The sequence below is a fragment of the Alexandromys fortis genome, unplaced genomic scaffold (assembly GCF_014885135.2).
Source record: "Alexandromys fortis isolate MF-2015 unplaced genomic scaffold, M_Fortis_MF-2015_v1.1 scaffold_82, whole genome shotgun sequence".
Classification (NCBI taxonomy): Eukaryota; Metazoa; Chordata; class Mammalia; order Rodentia; family Cricetidae; genus Alexandromys; species Alexandromys fortis.
The window spans coordinates 2,049,871-2,069,136 of record NW_026067963.1 but is presented as its reverse complement, the minus strand read 5'-3'; the positions used below and the strand labels follow the sequence as shown (position 1 = coordinate 2,069,136).

Genomic DNA, 19,266 nt, shown 5'->3' with positions numbered 1-19,266 from the left:
TATTTTTTTCTCTCTCTCTACTTCTTTTGCCTTCCTATGCTTAAAGCCACCAGCTTAAGAAACAGAAAATCAAATGTCATCAACTCCTGTATCTCCTTTTTTTTTTTTTTTTTTTTTGGTTTTTCGAGACAGGGTTTCTCTGTGGTTTTGGAGCCTGTCCTGGCACTAGCTCTGTAGACCAGGCTGGTCTTGAACTCACAGAGATCCGCCTGCCTCTGCCTCCCGAGTGCTGGGGTTACAGGCGTCCGCCACCATCGCCCTGCCTGTATCTCCTTTTTGATAGGGAGTTCCCTGTAGCCCCAGCTGGTCCCGAACTCACTGTGTAACTGGGGACACCGAGGTTCGGGACTTCCTGCCTCTACTTCCCAAGGGCAGGATTACTGGAAGATCACCATACCCAGTTCACAGGGTGCTGGGGATCGAACCCAGGACCCTGTGATTGCTAGATAAGCACTCTACCAGTACATGCCCAGCCCTCCTGACCTTAGTATGAGCTTCTCAACCCATTTCTTTCTTTCTGCTGTCATTGCTTCTGTGACTCGCAGATGCATGGATGCAGGTACTGCGGACCATCAGAAGTAGAAACCTCGCTGCACCCAACCTGAGGACTCACACGCGCCTCTGGCCACCACAGCTGGCCCACAGGGCTGGATTATTTGGGGGCTGTATCCCACAAGCGTCAGCTTGTAGCTACTTCTCATGTAACGTGGCCTTAACTCTTGTCTCCTTGTCCAGACTGCTTAGAGGCTCAGCCCAAATATGTTAGAGGTGGCAAGCGTTATGGACGAAGATCTCTACCCGAGTTTCAAGAGTCTGTGGAAGAGTTTGCAGAGGTGACAGTGTTTGAGCCACTAGATGAAGAAGCAAAGCCGTCACACCTCCCAGCTGATGACTGCAGTGAGGTAAGGAGTTTGTCATAGTCACGGGTCTCGGGCAGAGTCACCCATCGTGGGCAGGAGCACTCGAGCATGAGACGAAGTTAGGCGTTGATTGTGCAATCAGTTCTGCTCAAATATGGCTCCTTGTTCGTTTTCCCTCCTGTGCCTCTCAGGCATAGATGCTAATCTTCCAGTTTGAGTGTTTTCACTCATGTCTTAGGTTTTGAAAAGTTGATATGTCTGAAAAGTTGCTCTGTCTGTCCCTTGTTATGTGTATATACCTCGATTTCAGTTATTTTTATATTGTCTGCTATTCTCCTAGCTTTCCTTAGAATTGTATCTTTCCCCCTTATGCTCCCAACCCCACTGCCTATTATGGTGACTTATAAAGCTAACCAATGCTGGGGAGATAGCTCAGTGGGTAAAGGCACTTGCTGCATAGACTTGACGAGCTGAGTTCAAATCCCCAGAACCCATGTAAGAAGCTAGGTGGGATCACACATATGCCGCTGGGCTTGGGAGTACAGTGGAGGCAAGAAGACCCATGGTGGGGTGGTAGAAGGATAGGAAGGAAGTTACAGATGAAGACAGTAAGATTGCTGGGGGCTTGCTAGTGGTCAGCATAGTTCCCAGTGGAGAGAATGACCCTGCCTCAAGGGAATAAGATGGAAAATGCTAAGACAGGAAACCAATGTCCTCTTCTGGACTCACAACAGGCATGGGCACAAGGTGCAGCTTGGCTCACACACTGGCTCCCCGTCACACCCAGGTGCAGCTCGGATCACACACTGGGACCCCATCACACCCAGGTGCAGCTCGGCTCACACGCTGGCTCCCTGCCACACCTGGGTGCAGCTCAGCTCACACGCTGGCTCCCGTCACACGCAGGTGCAGCTCTGATCACACGCTGGCTCCCATCACATGCAGGTGCAGCTCGGCTCACACGCTGGCACCCCTGTCACATGCAGGTGCAGCTCGGCTCACACGCTGGCACCCCTGTCACATGCAGGTGCAGCTCGGCTCACACGCTGGCACCCCTGTGTTCTTGGTACCCTTCTTTCCATCCTGCACACCGCTAGTAAGGGAAGACACAGTAACATTTTCTTTACTCTTTCTTTATGGCTCCTTTGCCAACATCCCATTTATAGAGCATGATCAAGAATGCCTTGCTGAGCAAGTGCTAAATATTTCTTGCAAATCTCAACTCAGATTGGAGCTGTAAATATTCCAGACACGAATATGAACTGGAAAAGAGACAAAGTACCTCCACTTTCCGGAAGTTTCTGCAGACTGACTGGGTGTGCGCATGTGTCTGTGTATTCATGTATATTCATGGGCTTTTGGAATCCACGTTACTAAGATCGATAGACTTGCTCCCAAGGATGTCCTTAGCAACCAAACATCCATCCTCAACATCCTAAGAAACCTACAAACCTAAAGGAAGCTGGGACAAGCCTAGGTGTGGGGAAGGAAATGAAGCTGACAACAAGTACTAAAAAGTACAAGGGCGCACATAATCTGTTAAACACCTTTGCCTCTCAGAGGAAAAAAAAAAGGATGCTTATCTGCACCCTAGGAATGAAGGTTTAGTGGCAGAAACATAAGGAAAAAAAAACAGCTAGAAGAGAGAAAGAGCTTACAAAAATGAAGTAAGAACAGTGTGGGTGGCATGTGCCCAATAAGAATGCAGAGAAGGAGCGCATGACCTAGGACCTGCCAGTGCCCCAGGCAGGTCAGCCCAGGACAGACCTGCTGGCCATCTCAAACACTCAGTTCAGCAGTCCCTTCCTTTCTTGGTCCCTTTGAAACATTCAGACAGGGACTTTTGCCTAGGAAAACACACATGCTCACATGCACAGGCGTTTTGCGTACAGTTTTAAGACGGCAAGAATCTGTACATGCCGTGCAGTTGAATATTCATAACATCGTGTTTTCCTTGCTGTTGGAGAGGGTGTCCTCTTACTATGTAAAAAAATCTATTTTATTGTGAGTCTGGGTGATATGAAATTTAATTGAGATATACATCTTGAAAAAGTCGACACTTTAAGAGGTAAGCATAATTATCTGGAAACCCTTTTTAAGTCTAGTACCTTATCTCTTGGACTAGTGTTGAGATATTATTACTTGGTGCTAAGAAACCCAATGATTGTTTATTTTTTCACACAGTAGTTTCTGCTTACTCCCCAGGGATACCCAGACAGCCTCAGCAGAGTCAGTGTTCCTGGTGGTCTATTTCTTGCATCTTTGTTAGCTCAGTTACCGACTTATTGGGTAACTTCTTACTCTGCTGGGTTGCTATTTTAAAAGGTGAGCCTTAGGTTTCAGATGTGAGTAAGCAAGAGTTGAAGCCAGAGGCAGAAGGAACCTTGCTGTTTGTGAGGTGTGACATGGAGAGATCCCCTCACTCCAGTGTGCTACAGCTTTCTGCAAATCCTCCAGAAACCTCAGTGGGGACCTTCTGATGCTACAGTCAGAGTCTGTCCTCTTCACCACCCTCTAAAAGAGCTGCAGCAGAGGCTGGAAAGGGTCTTTTCTCTGCATCTCTGCTTCCAGCAAAGACTTCCCACTGTCATAGTCTGCTGCATCCCACACCAAAGCATCTACAAGGGTGCCGGGCACCACTCTCTTGCCTTGCCTGTTGAGGTTGTCACAACTGCTTCTTGTCTAAAAAAATAGGTTCAGTTGACCCTGCCTTTTTTTTTTGTTTGTTTGTTTTGTTTTGTTTTTAATGTAGATTGAACCCAAGCTTTGGTCATACTAAGCAAGTGATCTCCCACTCAGTCCCCAACCCTATCATTTTCAAATCAATTTATCCCTTCAAGCTTTGAATTTTCCTGTTGGGGTTCAAAGGACAAATCCCACTTTGTGTGGCTGTGACCTGTATGTAGCAGACTTCCTTTTGGGCCATTAAACAGCTTCTGAATCATGACATAGAGACTTATTATTAGTTATGAATGCTTGGCCTTATATTAGGCCTGTTTCTTGCTAGCTCTTATAACTTATTTTAACCTGTTTCTCTTCATCACTTTTTGCCTTGGCACTTTTTACCTTTCTTTCATTCTGTATGTTTTCCTCTGTGTCTGTCTGGCTAGCTACTGCCCGGAAGCTGGTACCAGGCATCTCCTTCTCATTCTTTCTCAAGCCTAGATTCCTCCTCCTGCTTATTCTCTCTCCCCACCAGCCCTGCCTATCCCTCTACTGCCTAGCTATTGGTTGTTCGGCTTTTTATTAGCCCAGTCAGGTGCCTTAGGCAGGCAAGGTGAAACAGCAACACATCTTTACATAATAAACAAATGTAGCATAAACAAATGTAACACACATTTATATAGTTAAAGTAATGTTCTACACCAGCGACCCTGGCTGAGGCCTCACTCTTACTAGCAGCCTTCTACAATGTAAACAAATGTAACAACACATCTTTACATGGTTAATGTTCCTCCCCACCAGCGACCCTGGCTGAGGCCTCACTCTTACTGGCTGCTTCTCTGAGGCAGACAGTCCTGTGGCATTAGTTTTGTGAGCATGCCACCCTCATGTCCCCGGATGTGTCACATCTTTGGAGGTGTCGAGAATCTATTCTTTGGGATCATACCTCAACTCAGAGATCGCAGGCAATATAGAAGGGGTGGGCCTGGCCTTCCCTGGTGTGAATGTCAGGTGGGGATCTAGAGACAGACTTCTTATGTTCGCAAGATGGGATGCTTAGCTGAGTTTATAGGTCTGCCAGTTCCCCTACTCTCAATGGGTCTGTTCACTGCCTCCCCCCACCTCCAAAAGTAGCTTTAGATTTTCTCCATGAAGACAATAAAAAAAAGATCAGAAACCTGTTAACAGGAGTTGAGCAGAGGGAGGTCTGGCTGTGCTCCCTGGCGGGAAACTAATTTTAGCTCCAGGTTGAGTCCAATCATGCTTTTCCTGAGGTCCTGCCGAGGGAGGCGTGCGTGGGTGGTCGGATAAAACAGTGTTCCACTCACCTATCAAAGCCATCCCCGGGTACCTCACTTCCCACCAGGAACCCATCCTGTCAGGATGCACAAGCAAGCTGTATCTGAACCGGGAGAGTAAGAAGCTCATCTTTTCCCCCTGGGGCTATTCAAAGGGGAGGCTGCTGCAGGCAGAAGCCGCCACACTAAGGCTGTCATTTCTAGGCTCTGGGGTGGTAGTTCACCGTGTCTTTTTTGTATCATTGGTTGAGAGCCTTTTTCTTGTAAGCATAGCCATAATTATTGGTATTTCTCCATAGTAATTCTCTGCAATTGACCTGTAGCTCCACCTTTCCTCATACTCTTGGAAATGTCCACAAATGCAGATAAGTGTGAGCAAAGCTGTCACAGAGACTGCGCTAAAGCAGCTAAATTTATATTTAATGTAACCCCATGTGACGCCTCAGGCTTCGTTAGGCACCAGCAGCTTGAAGCACATGTAGGCACTGCTCACAGTACGCCTTTGTTGGGAGTCGTGGGTGAGGGCCACATGGTCACAGGCCATAGCTACCGAGTGTCCCTTGTACAGAATGTATGAAAATAAGCTACGTTGGGGCTGGAGAGATACCTCAGTGGTTAAAAGAACTGGCTGCCCTTCCAGGGGACCCAAGTTCAATTCCCAGCATACACATGGCAGATCACAGCTGTCTATAATATAATTCCAGTTCCGGGGCCTCTGATGCCCTTACACAGACATACATGCAGGCAAAACACCAATGCACATGAAATAACATCTAAGAAAAGGAGGGAGGGAGGGAGAAAGGGAGGGAGGGAGGGAGGGAGAGAGAGAGAGAGAGAGAGAGAGAGAGAGAGAGAGAGAGAGAGAGAGAGAGAGAGAGAGAGAGAGAAAGAAAGAAAGAAAGAAAGAAAGAAAGAAAGAAAGAAAGAAAGAAAGAAAGAAAGAAAATAAACTTGGCCATGAGACAATTTGGTGATGCTTGGCTTTTGTTTCTGTTCGTCAGTGTTCAAACCCAATATGAATAGTAAACATATTCATCATCTCTGGCCCTTCCCCATCCCCTGGGCTTCTACCAGGCAATTTGATTCTTTCCTTCTGAAAGCAAAAATGTCTAAACTAGCTAATTAAGCATGTCTCTCCTACCAAGTGTAGTCTGCAAGGTAATAAAGCCATTCTGTAGGAAGATTTCTGGGAAGTCTGCAGCGCTGAATGTGGTCCTTCGGAAATTTCATTCAGAAAGCAGGATAGAGGATGTGCTAATTCACAGGGCAGGTAGAGCCCACCAGCAGCCGCCATGGGCCTGGTCTCCGATTTAGTGTGTTTATCTGCCAATGGATCCCTTGGGAGTCTGACCTCTCATCTCGGCTGGGATTGAAAGGAAAGTGGCGATTTTTCTTTTAACGGGATCATTTTCACCCAAGTCAATTCAAGAGGACATTCTACTCCTAGTGAATCCCGGCCAACAAAGGGCACATTCTTGGTCCCCGCCTAAGGTGTGACTGATGAGATGGCTTGGTTGACATTGTGCTTTACTTCATTAAGAACCCAAAGGAAGATTTTAGGTTTCTAAGAGTATATTTTTATCCCCTTTGATAAATAGCTATCAAAGAACATTGGGCTTTGGGCCCACGTTTCCTCATAGGTAGCTAGCAGGGGAAAGAAAGCACACCTGCGCGCACACGCGCACTTGCAAACACATTTTAATCCTGTTCTCCATTCTTCGGGCTTTGTAGAAAAGACTGTGTAATTAATACAACTGGGGCAGGGACACTTTGCTTTCTGCCCTAGTTGAAAAACAGGGAACACCTTGTTAACTGTTTTCCTCCACAGGGAATGAATTGGGTCTAGTAAGATCTATATCAAGAACAAGGGGTTTTAAACAATTATTTCTCCAACTGCAGACAATAAGGATGTAAGTCAAAACCATTGGCTCACACGCTGCAGTTAAGTGAGAACCTGGGAGAAGGGTTCAGTCCGACGGCCACGTTGGCCCGAGGATGTTCACGGAGTCCAGGCTTTGCATTGCATTCATGCAGGTGAGAGGTGAAGGTGGTGCTTGGTTAACAAACCCCCCCAAAACCCTAAAACAAAAAAAAACTGATTTTGCTGTCTGCATCAATTCAAGCTGCTTTAAAAAGTCTGAAATTGACTATCTTTCTCTTGTGTTCATTTTCATATATGTATAACTTGGTGGTGAAACTGTAAGTTATTTCCATTATCTGGATAAGTGTTTAATTGTGGGACACACTTTTTTAGTAACTGAGAGAAGCTCTGCTCAGAGCTCTTAGAGTTGAAACACACACATTATTTTTTCATTATCCCCATTATGTCCCTTGTCTTTCTTTGACAAAGAAAACAGTCTCCTCATTGATGCTGTTTATTCCCTACTCTAGGGATGATGTGCCCAGGACCGACGTTTTATTAATGTTGACGTTTTATTAATGTTATTCCAGCCTTCCCCTTTATGTTCGTCAGTCTCATTAGATCACTTGACTCCTCCCATATGGGATCTAATACCTCAGAAGCCTCTTCGAAGCTAACAAGACAACATTTGTTCTTACGAGACCCCAGGCCGTCTTCCCGAGTTACAACCAGGGTGTCCCTTAAAGTCTGTCTCTGCTCCACCCCCTTCTAGATCAGTAATCTCTGATACTCAATTTTTAACAAGAAACTTAAGACAGACAGCAAATCAAAACTGAACTAATGACGATAGTCACCCCTGCCAACAAACCATTAGGTATCTTTTATAGACAGAAATTTGTTTACCCCCATTCAGCAGCCGTAATGAGTAGAAGAGTAGAGACTGCCTGTTCTACTCAGTGAGACCCTGCGTCATTGGTACTGTTTGTCTAAACTTAGGTTCAATCCTCAGTGCCTCCAGACTTTAAAATCCACTCGCCCCCAGCCTTGCTAAGGGAAGAGGCTTCACTGGGCATTTCTTTGCATTGGCAGCCCTTGGAGGCTTTTTGGCAGTGCACTAGGACTTGGGTGGATGCGTGTGCATTTAAAAGCCATACATTAATTCCCGCTATCCCCGACTCTTACTTGCAGCGTTTAATTGCCTTCTGAGATGAAGGCACCAATTTGCATTCCAGCCCAGTAGCTCCTCCCCGAGTTCAAAACAGAGAGACTGGAAGCTGGGCTGCCGGGCTCTCCACTGCCTTAGCCTCCAGAGGTGGCAGAGTGGGAAATGAGCCCCAGTCCCAGGAAGTGCACCCGGCAGAAACAAAAGCCAGACCCCCAGGCACAATCAGCTTCCCATATCCAGCTCAGAATGCAGCTTTCTAGACTTTTAAGATGAACCAAACACGCCACTGTGCTTTCAATCATGTGTACACTCCCTAAACAGATTTCTGGTTCTCTTCAGAGACACCCTGTACTTTGACTCTCGGTCTCAGCCTTCTGCGGAGTTTGTCTGTCTAGGAAATTGTGTTGTGCTTCCTCTGGGCTTTTACAAGGCATTCCCTTTTCAAAATTAATGTGCTTCAGTCTCCTGAGCTGCAGAGATCATCTCAGCAACCTCTGTCTCGGAAGAGTAGCCCCGTGTATGCCCATAATCATTTTAATTAGCCATACATTCTGTAGGGCGCAAAGGTCTTAGCTGGAGCAGATGGCTAGTGCGGGCAGTGGCTGGCCTATTGTGGTGGGGGCATGCGGTCCGAAGGCAATGGCTGGCCTATTGTGGGGGGGGGCATGTGGTCCGAAGGTGGTGGCTGGCCTATTGGGTGGGGGGGGGGGCGCGACACATGGTCCGAAGGCTGCAGATGCTGGCTCCACTTTGGGGCTAGAAGCCAGGGATCCAAGAGACTTTGGCCATCTGCTCTGTAGTCCCCCAAAGCAGGTGTCCCTCTGATGAAAGCATTCCTGAAATTGGTGCATTGTGGCTGATGTGTCCAGGGTACCTCAGCCAGCTGTAAAACAATCCAGCTGGCCACAATGGCCAGTGTGACATTAAGATGTGTGACCCTTGGGATGGGTGCAAGGGCATCCTTTGTCTAACCGAGAAGGGTGAGGACCGCTTTCTGTAGCAGCCATTTGGGGGCCAGGAAACCTCTGACCCCATCTCCTGAATCTTCCCTGTAAATAAGGAATCGCAGGGTAGCCCATGCCAGCTGTACTGATCCAGGAGCCTCTGTGGAGAGGAAGGTCGGGGGGGGGGGGGGGGGGGGGGCTTCTCCCAAGTTGGGTCCCAGTTGATAGCTCCAACACAATTACCATGCCAAACCCTTAGCTCCTTCCACCCCCAGTCTTCCTAAGGCATAATTGACCATTGCATTGTTTATGGTCACGAAGATGTTTTATATCCGAAGGTATCTTTGTTAGGCGTAGACAGGGTGAACTGAGAATGGAGCCACTTTACCTGTTAGAGCTGTGGTTGCTCATTCCCCTCATTCCTAAAGCTGACATTGGGCCGTCTGCTGTGTCTTCCATCCTCCTCCTGTTCCGAGCATCAAGGAGCAAGGAGAGTGGCTGCTAGCTCCTTACTCTATTTAGTAAGTAGACCTCCTAAGCATCACATAGACCCTGGCACTGTCCAGTGCTTTCCACTGTGAAGCATGCCTTCACAGGGAAGAGCTGCTATGCATTTACCTATGGGGAGACTGAGGCACGGGAAGGTAAGTGATTTGGCCAAAGTAGCCATGCCACTAAAGGGCAATGAGCCTCAGCGGTCCAGCTTTGGAGTTCAACCTCCCGACCACATCATTGTTCTGATGGAAAGATAGCAGTAGTTTGGCCGTCTCTTAAGACACTCACACCTCCATGTTCCACTCATGGGGTGGAGCACATCCCCACTTTGTGAGTGAGCAGTAGCAGGAGGTCCCTAAACAGAACAGTCTCTGCCCAGCCCTGTGTGACTTTGCCTCCCTGGGTCCTGAGCACCCAAGGTGTGTGGAGTGATGTTTACATGTGCTGAGACCCGCCCCTCACCCAGTGCTCACATGCACCCACCCACTCAGAGGACCCCCCCCCATGGCTTTACAGGACTGAATGGCAAAGTCTCTTCTGTTGGATTCAGCACCCCAGCCTTGGGCCTCCCTGCTCTTGCCTTTCAGGGCCCTTCCTGATTACCCTCCAGTTCTCTGGATGGACCTGTGCCTGGAGGCCACCTGCCAGCCCTCACTTCACTAGGGTGACCATCAGCAATTAAAGGACCCTGTTCCACAATGATGCCTCCTTTTATTGGTGCTGTTTCTGTAACTGAATGATCTAATCTCCCCCCCCCCACACACTCCAGCTTTTTAATTGGACTCACTGGCTCCAGGCAGTAAGAATGAAAATAAATGAAGCGTGAATGAATCGGCTCTTCCCTTACCCACCCCATCCCCTCAAATCGCAATTTAATAACAAACATTCAGCTTTTATGAGCCTCCCTCCCTCTTAAAGGAACAGACCCTTCCTTTAGACTAAGGAGAGGCAGACTTTGGTCATGTCAGGGTGGGGAACTCTGGTCTTTGGCAGAGGTGATCTTGGAATGAGATGGAGCCGTTAGGGTGAATTCACTGCCTCCCACAGATGGCCCCAGGTCCATCTTCTTACCAAAGACCATGGGAGGATGCTGGGGAGACTGTCACCCAGAGTTCAGTTCGGCTTGTTATCCCTCACCCTGGGACCCATCATCTTCACGTTTTTTGAGAAACCATTGCTGCTAAGTGATGCCTGGGCTTTGGAAGCGGGACTGGGCTGGGCTACCCTTTCATCCTCTGCTAACATATATGGTACATCTGCATGCACGTACGCCATGTGTTTTGATTATATTCACCGCTGATCCCTTTCTCTGACCAGCCCCCTTTCTGCTGTCATGTCTTTGTTGGTGATTCCCTGTGTTTAATTCAGGTTGCTTATGGAAGGAGTTATTTATGGGAACATGGGCACTGATCAGTGGCTGGCTATGCCACTGAAGAGAACAGCATTCCTATCCCCAGCCACCATTAACTGCCTACAAAGTCTCAGGCAGGGGTGGGGCCCTGTGAGCCCCTCCCCACTCCATGACGGAATGTTGGAGGTCTTATGAAGGTGGTCAGATGTGCTATGAACTCCAGGGCAGTGCCCATGGCATGCCTAGTGTTGGGCTTTCTCAGGACTGAACTTTGGGACGATTGCTGTCCCCACGGCAAGGCTTCACTGAGGGTCTCTGATGGACCCATGCTCTGCTGAGCTCAGGAGACATTGGTAGTGTTCACCTGCCTCAGCAACCCTGGCTTCCCTCCAACCTGCAGCCACCAGTCTGTCGCAGAAGGTGACTCCCAGAGGGGGAGAACCCCGAGCTGCTACAGTTAAGTTAGCGAGGGCACTGAGAGCTAAGCTTGTTAATGCTGCAGAAAATCCTTTAGAACAGTGGAGAGAATAAGAGTTTATCCTATAGTCCCTCAACTAAAACGAGTCCTGTTTTTATTACCTATTTCCTTCTGGTCTTTGTCTGGTTATATAAATATTTGCTGCCAGCAATAATCATAGCACAGATCGCATTTTTGTTATGTTCTTTCATTTAACATTTATTAAAATGTTTCCCCATGTCCCTACATGGTTTTTTAATTGCTTTTAGTGACTACATTATGTGGTATCATTATACTTTATTCCCTATTGTTGAATATTTAAGTAGTTTTAAATACTTTGTTGTTTTAGTACCTCAGTATACATATTTGTGCGCATGGCTTTCTCCCTTTTCTTTTTTTTGAAATTTTCTTTAGATAACTAATGAGATTATTGGGTTGAAGAGTGTGAATACTTTTATTTTGATACATAAAGCCATTTTCATTACGAAAGTAGTAATATCCATGCACATTGCTGCCATGAACAGGGCTGCTTCAGACTTGGTGGGAGTGGGAGCTGTGGCTTAAATACTTAGATAATTCAATCATGGCGGTTCAGTAATGACAGTTACGAGCCCGGTTTTAGCTCCTGTGACCTTGTGTGGTGTTGAGTGAACCACATCGCTGTGAATGCTGCTGAGGTGAGCTGCCATCTGTGCCCTGTGCATTTTTGCCGGCACTCAGTGGTTAGGGTACCGTTCCGGCAGAGGATGCCCCCCACCCCGCTGTCAGTTCAGTTCCCAGCATCATGTCAGGCTGCTCACCACTGCCTGGAAGTCTTAACTCCAGGAGATCTGACACCTTCTGGTCTCACCTGTGTATATTCGACGCAGACACACATGAACATGATTAAATAAAATAAAATCCTTTAAAAAAAGAATGCACAGATACTTCCAGAGACATAGCCGAATTGAAAGATTTAATTTTTAATATAGGGGTGAAAAGAATTCCACAAATACAAATTTCATGTGTATTGCCTACAGAGGAGCCCCCACAAAAATAGCAAGGCTATTGTGAGTATGTGCCAGGCACAGTGCTAAGCACTTGGCTCATATACTTCAGTAAATTCACACTGCTTTGTTCCCATATACCTGTGTTATATGTATTAGCAGTAATTAAAATATGGTGTGTAAGAGAGCTGTCAACCTTGTTCTCATGAGGCTTACTAGTAAAGTAGTGTAGGATATTAAGGGGATAGAAAATAAAGTAGTGAACACCAGATTTACTCTAAGGACTCATGAGAGCATTTAAGTTTCAATTTGAAGCTCATTTAGAGACACTAAAATATTAGCTGTACTTTATTTTGGCATGCATGTGGCTGCATTTTTATGATTTGTTAGTAGTTTTGAGTTTCATTTTATCTGCCCCCTTTGTTATAGGTATTTTATTATTTTTAAATTAATACGTTTTCTTTTCTTTTGGATTTTCGAGACAGGATTTCTCCGTAGCTTTTTTGGTTCCTGTCCTGGAACTAGCTCTTGTAGACCAGGCTGGCCTCGAATTCACAGAGATCCGCCTGCCTCTGCCTGGGATTAAAGGCGTTGCTCCACCACCTCCCGGCCTTTGTTCCCATTTTATAGAGAGATAAACTAAGGCCAAAGAGGTCAAGCAACTTACTTAAGATTAACTCCATAAGTAAATTGGGATTCAATACCAGGCAGTCTAGTTCCAAATCTAGCATAGTCTCCATTCTGGGCCTTCCAGTGGGCAGAGGTGAGAAAGAAGTGAGCGGGCAGGGGCTATCCTGGACGGTGGTGGGCCGGTGGTGGGGGTGGGCACGCCCACCCTGACTGTAGACGTGTGAGACACTGGAAACTCTGCTTCCGCTCTCTATTTTAACATGCACGGGGAAGTTCATGAGGAAATGTGAGAAACCACACAAACTGAAACCACACGAACCCCGTCACTTCAGGAATTGTTATTAAAGACTTTTTGAAGCTGGCTGTTGCTCTTTCATTTTTGTTCCCAGATGCTATATCCCTGCAGAGGCTCTTTATGCTTTGAGCTCAATGAAAACATTTTCCTCCCATGTCCCCCATCACTGTCTACCATTAAAAAAAATGGTCGTACTCTGGGAGCTCACAAAGTTATTTACCCTTCTTTTCTAATGAGTTCTGAAGATCCTCTCCCATTTTCCTTTTATCTCCCATCTTGATGTCGCTCATTCATCTCTCACCCTGCTGGGTTTTGGCTACTCCTGGTGAGAAAGAGCAAAAAAAAATAAAATAAAAATAAAAATAAAAAAAATAAAAAATAAAAAATAAAAAAAAAATAAAAAAAATGGTCGTGAACAACTTGTAGCTTAATAGTTTCATTTGGACCAATGGTTCAGAGGTCATATTTAATATGTTATAAGTGGATTTAGTCGGTTCGATTTTAGGGTACTCGGATGTTGAATAATGAATTGCATAATTTCAGGAGCCAAGGTAGGGTGGGCATTTGACTCAATCTGTTAGCAGGCAGGATGCTTTCGTTAGCGGGCCTCTATGGGTTTGAAGCTTTATGTATTCCAGCAGTCTAATCCTGGTCAGACACAGTAACTGAGGAAATCCAGGGAGGTCTTTTGCCTGCTCCTCCCTCCCTCCAGGCTGCACACATCTATCAGCGTAGACCTCCATCTTTCTCTAGAAGCGTCGGCAATTGAGGCGATGAAATTATAACCTCAAGAGGACAAGGAGGACTCACCTGGGCTCTGCCGGTTCACCCAGCAGGGCCTTGTCCGTCAGTCACTTTCAGCTGTGATCTGAATGGCTGCAGGTGACTTGGTTATCCTGAGAACATGGACTTTGGCGAGCTTCAGTTTAGCAAGAATATTCTGTTTCAGGATTTCACTTTGAGTTTTCAGCTTAGCTGAGTCCGTGGCATCTTTAGGGTCCCTAGGAAATAAGAAACTATGAATCTTAGTAGACCTTTCTCCCTCAGTGAAGAGGAGATCACCACCGTGAGCATAATGGCTAATATTGTTAATTTGATGGGATCTAGAGTCACTTGGAGACAAGCTCCTGGGCTTACCAGTGAGGGGTTAGCTAGATTAGATCCGCATTAACTGTGGGCAGTACCATTCCGTGAGCTGGGGTCCCAGACCGAACAAAGAGGAGGAAAAGTAGCATGAACAGAAGCATCCATGGCCCTCTGCTTCCTGACCGGGGACACAGTGTGTCTAGCTGTCTCCTGTGTCATGCACCCCCTTCCATGATGGTCTGTGTCAGGTCCTGGAGCTGTACGTTGAGACAAACCCCTCCATCCTAAGGTTGTTTCTGTCGGGTAGCTAAGACGATGCGTGAGTCTGAGGAATGGCTAGACCTGCTGAGGCTGCCAGAAAGACTGCTAAGTCGTGTCAACTCGAACTACTGAAAGACAGTGTTTGATGGACGCGTCTTTACACGACGCACCATCTGCCGTGAGGAATCCAGGCTCTGCAGACAGGAGTTAATTAGGCCCGTCTTCCTGCTGTGTTTATTTCAGGAGTCTAAGAAATCAACCAGCGTTATGCAGTTCAACCATCTCAGAGAACAGGTTTCTCTCTTTAGTATATTCTCAATAATATTCTCAATATCTAGGATAAAAGGCAACCTTATTCATAAAATTTTTATCTGGTTTCCTTCCCTTTTTAATTTTTCTATCTATCTATCTATCTATCTATCTATCTATCTATCTATCATCTATTTTGCCTGTGTGCAAAGAAACAAGTTTTGTTCACATACGTCATTATGCTTTGTCCTGATCTGCCCCTCTCACTATCCTCCCAAATAGTCCAGTCTCCCTGTGGCTGTGACGAAGCCCACACTTACACAAAGCTCCCAGGCCCCTTACTTCTGCCTCCTGAGTGTTGGTATTTATAGGCATGGGCCAGCACATCTGCGGATTACAGTTGTTTGCTATGATAGCAGCCTAGATTCTGATAAGAGGAGGCCTCTTTTCTCAGTGTGGAGCCTCGCTGTGGGATGGGAGCACTAGGCAGCTTGCTCGGGAAGCCCAGACCATTTGCAGAACAACCAAAGCCGCTAAGGAACTACATGTTATAACTGGTCCATGGAAGATTGACAGAGAACTTGGCCAGTGGACCAGGGGCTGGATTTGTTCCTGATTTGGGATGAGTGGGTATTTATCAGTACAAAATCCATATGCTCTGACCTCGGAGGAGACGCACTGGAACCTCATTCTGATAAGGGTCTGTAGATGGACTAGTTCAGTTCCCTCAAGCTCGGCGTCATTTACTTCCAGCACGGAGTGTGTTTAGTTTCCTCTAAACAGATGTTTAGACCACATCTGTGTCTGCGCTCAGTGGCAAGCACACCTGACATGTTCCTTCAGCAAATATGAATGACTCCTCCTGTTGGCTTTGCTCTTTGTGGTGCAGATGGCCCTCAGGGCTCAGTTTAGCTGTTGCTGCTTTTAGGATGTCCACCCTCACCTTCCAAGCCTGACATTTCCTACCCGAGAACCGTCACATCTTCCTCTTTCTGGCCCCCGTGTCTTCATTAGCTTCGGTACTTTTTGAGATTACAGTATAATTACAGCTCTCCCTTCCCTCTTCTCACGCCTAGCCCTCCTACTATAGCACACCTCCTTGCTCTCTAAATTCATGCGTGGTCTCTTTCTTCCATTAATTCTTACATGCATATGTTGATGTCTATTCATAGATATTCCTGAATATAGCCTGCTCAGTCTATACACTGTTACTCATATGTAGGTCTTCAGGGCTTGGTGTGCTCTTCCCGAGGGAAGACTTATTTCTTCTACTCTAAGCATTCCACAGTTGTCCGCTCTTCTTTGTGTGAGGTTGAGGCTCCGCCCACCTTGGCATGCGCATTAGTGCTCTCCTTGCTCTGCTGTTGTTTAGGTAGTTGTGTTGGTGAGACTCAGTGGGCATAGCTGATGCTCTGGCTCCTGCAATCTTTCTGCCCCTCCTTCACGTATGTGCCTTTTCAGACAAAAGATATGTGTGTTCTGCTCTTGGTTGAGGCCCCTAAACATAGCATGAAGGTGAACACTCAGTCTGCACTTACTGAAGAACAAACTTAGGAATTTGGATGAACATTTGTTGGTTGGCAAACTCTGGGCGTTTGTTTGGGGCTGGTTTAAGGGGTTGTAACAGGATTTGTCACTGAAGAAGTAACTTTGAAAATGACAAGTTCTTAGTGGCCTGCAAAGGCAGCACCTTGTGCTAGTGCTGGCCAGGCCTGCAAAGAACAGTCTATTTCAGGAGGTTTCAGCCTGTTGGGTTTAAATGTGCACTAATCTGCTGCTGCCTTTTCTAGCACTGGAAGACACAGCACAGTGAGGAGTATGAAGCAGAAGGTAAGAGAGAGCGTTTGGGTGGGAGGGGACTGCTGAGAAGGTGGGCAGTGGGTGGGGACTACTGAGGAGGTGGGCGGGAACTGCTGAGAAGGTGGGCAGTGGGTGGGGACTGCTAAGGCGGTGGACAGTGGGTGGGGACTACTGAGGAGGTGGGTGGGGACTGCTGAGAAGGTTGGCAGTGGGTGGGGACTACTGAGGAGGTGGGCGGGGACTGCTGAGAAGGTGGGCAGTGGGTGGGGACTGCTAAGGCGGTGGACAGTGGGTGGGGACTGCCGAGGAGGTAGGCGGGGACTGCCCTTAGCTACTATGGCTGAGGCAGGCACTCTGTACCCACTTGCTTGCTCCTTCCCTGGAAGCTAGCTGGGCATTGACATTAGGACCAACAGCACCAGAAAAAAAGCAAACAACATTTCCAAGTGATACTTCATCTTCAAGTCCTAGCTATTCATATGACCTGAAAGACGGCTACTCGGGGTTCTTATGGCTGTGAAGAGACACCATGACCCTGGCAACTCTTACAAAGGAAAACATTCCATTGGGACTGGCTTACAGTTCATAGGTTTAGTCCGTTATCATGTTAGGAAGCATGGAGGCATGCAGGGAGACTTTGTGCTTGAGAGGTAGATGCTAGTTCTCCATCTGAATCGGCAGGCAGCAAGAAGTGGCAATGATACTGGCCAGGCTTGAGCTTCTGAGACTTTAAAGCCCGCCCCCAAGTGACACACCTCCAACAAGGCCACACCTCCTAATAGTGCCACTCCCTTTGAGCCTATAGGGGAACCATTTTCATTCAAACCACCATAGCTTCTAATATGTAGCAGCCCACTTGCAGACCAGTTAGTCTCTGTTCAGACTCTCAAAGGAATGTGAATGTCCTGGTAAGTACATCCTTTCCAAGTGTCCCGTATTGATCATACACTTGAAGTAGAACACATTGATCCTCTGGCCACCAGATGGCACTGTGGTTCAGCAGCAGGAGCCCTCCGCTTTCTCTTCTGCTAACCCCAGATGAGCTGTGGTTAAGGATAATTAAAACAATGTGTGCTCTGGCTCGCCAGCCTAAACTAACAGGATAGTGATGGGTTTAATTTCTGTCAATAAATGGCCCGAATGACACTAATTAGTCCTTTCCGTCGTCAGTGGTTCTTCCAGGTACAGAAAATAGGTCCGATAGTTATCCCATGATGACTTCACGGGCTCTCACATTTACAGCTCCAATTTAGAAGCAAGATGGTTAATACCAGATAAATAGTCTTGTGCTTCAATAAGTAGCCGGGCCCTCTCTTCAAACAGATTGTATCCTTCAGCTTGCCACGTCTTCTTTTAAGTTGCATTCTTGGGTTTCTGTGGGTCAGGGAGATTTGGAGACTAGCTGAACCTTGAAAGGCTCATTATGTTGTTTCCTTCCCAGGAAAAGAGGCTGTGATGCTTAGGCCAGAAAGAAAACAGAAATAAAAAATTCTGGGAAGGCCTCAGTTGAGGCCTTTGACCTGTGTCTCCTCAGTGTGAGATAATGTTCCTTTCTTGTGGGTGGCCGTCCCAGAGCAAAAAAAATGCCTCCAATTTACAATGGGACGTCAGCACCAAATCAAAGCAGGGGCAATATTTATAGTTGTCTCATACAATATGTATTTGAGGATAGAGAGATGGTTTTGTAGTTAAGAGTACTAATTGTTCTTTCAGAGGACCCAGGTTCGAGTCCCAGTAGCACCTCTGTAACTGTAACTGTAGTTCCTCCGTGGACACCATGTACATGTGGTGCGCAGACATATATGCAAGCAAAACACTCAGAGATGCAAAAGTATAAAAACAATTGAAAGATTTACTTTCCAAAGGTACGTTTTCTGTCACAGCCACCATCCCTGTGGGAATCCTTTGAACACAACACAGTCTATGCTTGATTTTAGGTCAGCTGAGGTTTTGGAACCCGGATGACCTGAATGCTTCACACAGTGGGTCTTGCCCTCCCCAAGACTGGATAGAAGAGAAACTGCAAGAGGTTTGCGAAGATCTGGGGATCACTCGAGATGGTCACCTGAACCGGAAGAAGCTGGTTTCCATCTGTGAACAGTACGGCTTACAGAACGTGGATGGAGCGGTAACCCGGTGCTTTGTTCTCATTTGGGGCTGATACTGTGGCTACCCTGTGAGAGACTTGCATTCTTTCTTCCTAGAAAGACAGCCTACTTGTACACTCTTTTTGTCTTTGGGAAAGTCATGCTGTGTGGCAGAAATCAAAGCTGATGTAACTGAGCTTCCGGTCCCCTACTGTGCTATGTTACCTCATATGAGATAACCAGACAAGCTCAGCACTGCTGGCATATAGCTGTAGAAGCATCACCCAAAAGAGGAAAATGTGGGGAAACATGGAAGAATTAAGGAAGGCCAGAGACTGGAATTAGAGTGTTTTGAAGGCCGGGCTGCTGGGTTTGCGGTTCTGGAAAGATCTCAGTGTCATCGTTTGTCACTTGGGGACACAGAGTGGTGCATGGGACAGGCAGCCTCAGCAACCTCGGTCTGAAGTTTGCAGACTGGTGTTCGGGGAGCCTTGCTGTGAGGAACAGCCAGATTCAGGCCCATGAGGTAATGGGGTCAGGTAGGCTGGCGACTTTGAAGGTGTAAAGGGTCTTGAGAATCTGCTTTATGCTTTATGAGGAATCGAGAGATCTCCAGGATTAGTGTGTGAATAGCCGGGAAGCACCGGAAAATGCACGAGACAAGTCTTTCAAAAAGCTACAAAAAGATTAGGGAGAGTTGGAGGTTAGGAGACAGCCATTGCTCCAGGATCCTTGAGTCTAATGATATCTGACACCACTCTGGCTGCCTGCGGGGGG

At 46.9% G+C, this 19,266-nt stretch overlaps 1 protein-coding gene across 6 annotated transcripts in view; it reads left to right on the top strand.

The window, feature by feature from the left end:
- Nin (ninein) overlaps window positions 1-19,266 on the top strand; it is a 101,386-nt gene that overhangs the window by 33,808 nt on the left and 48,312 nt on the right. For all 6 annotated transcript variants that reach the window (XM_050153652.1, XM_050153656.1, XM_050153654.1 and 3 more), the window contains 3 exons: window positions 736-902; window positions 16,393-16,432; window positions 18,340-18,530. In XM_050153652.1, coding sequence (XP_050009609.1) covers window positions 736-902; window positions 16,393-16,432; window positions 18,340-18,530 — 398 coding nt within the window. The remainder of the gene's footprint in view (window positions 1-735; window positions 903-16,392; window positions 16,433-18,339; window positions 18,531-19,266) is intronic.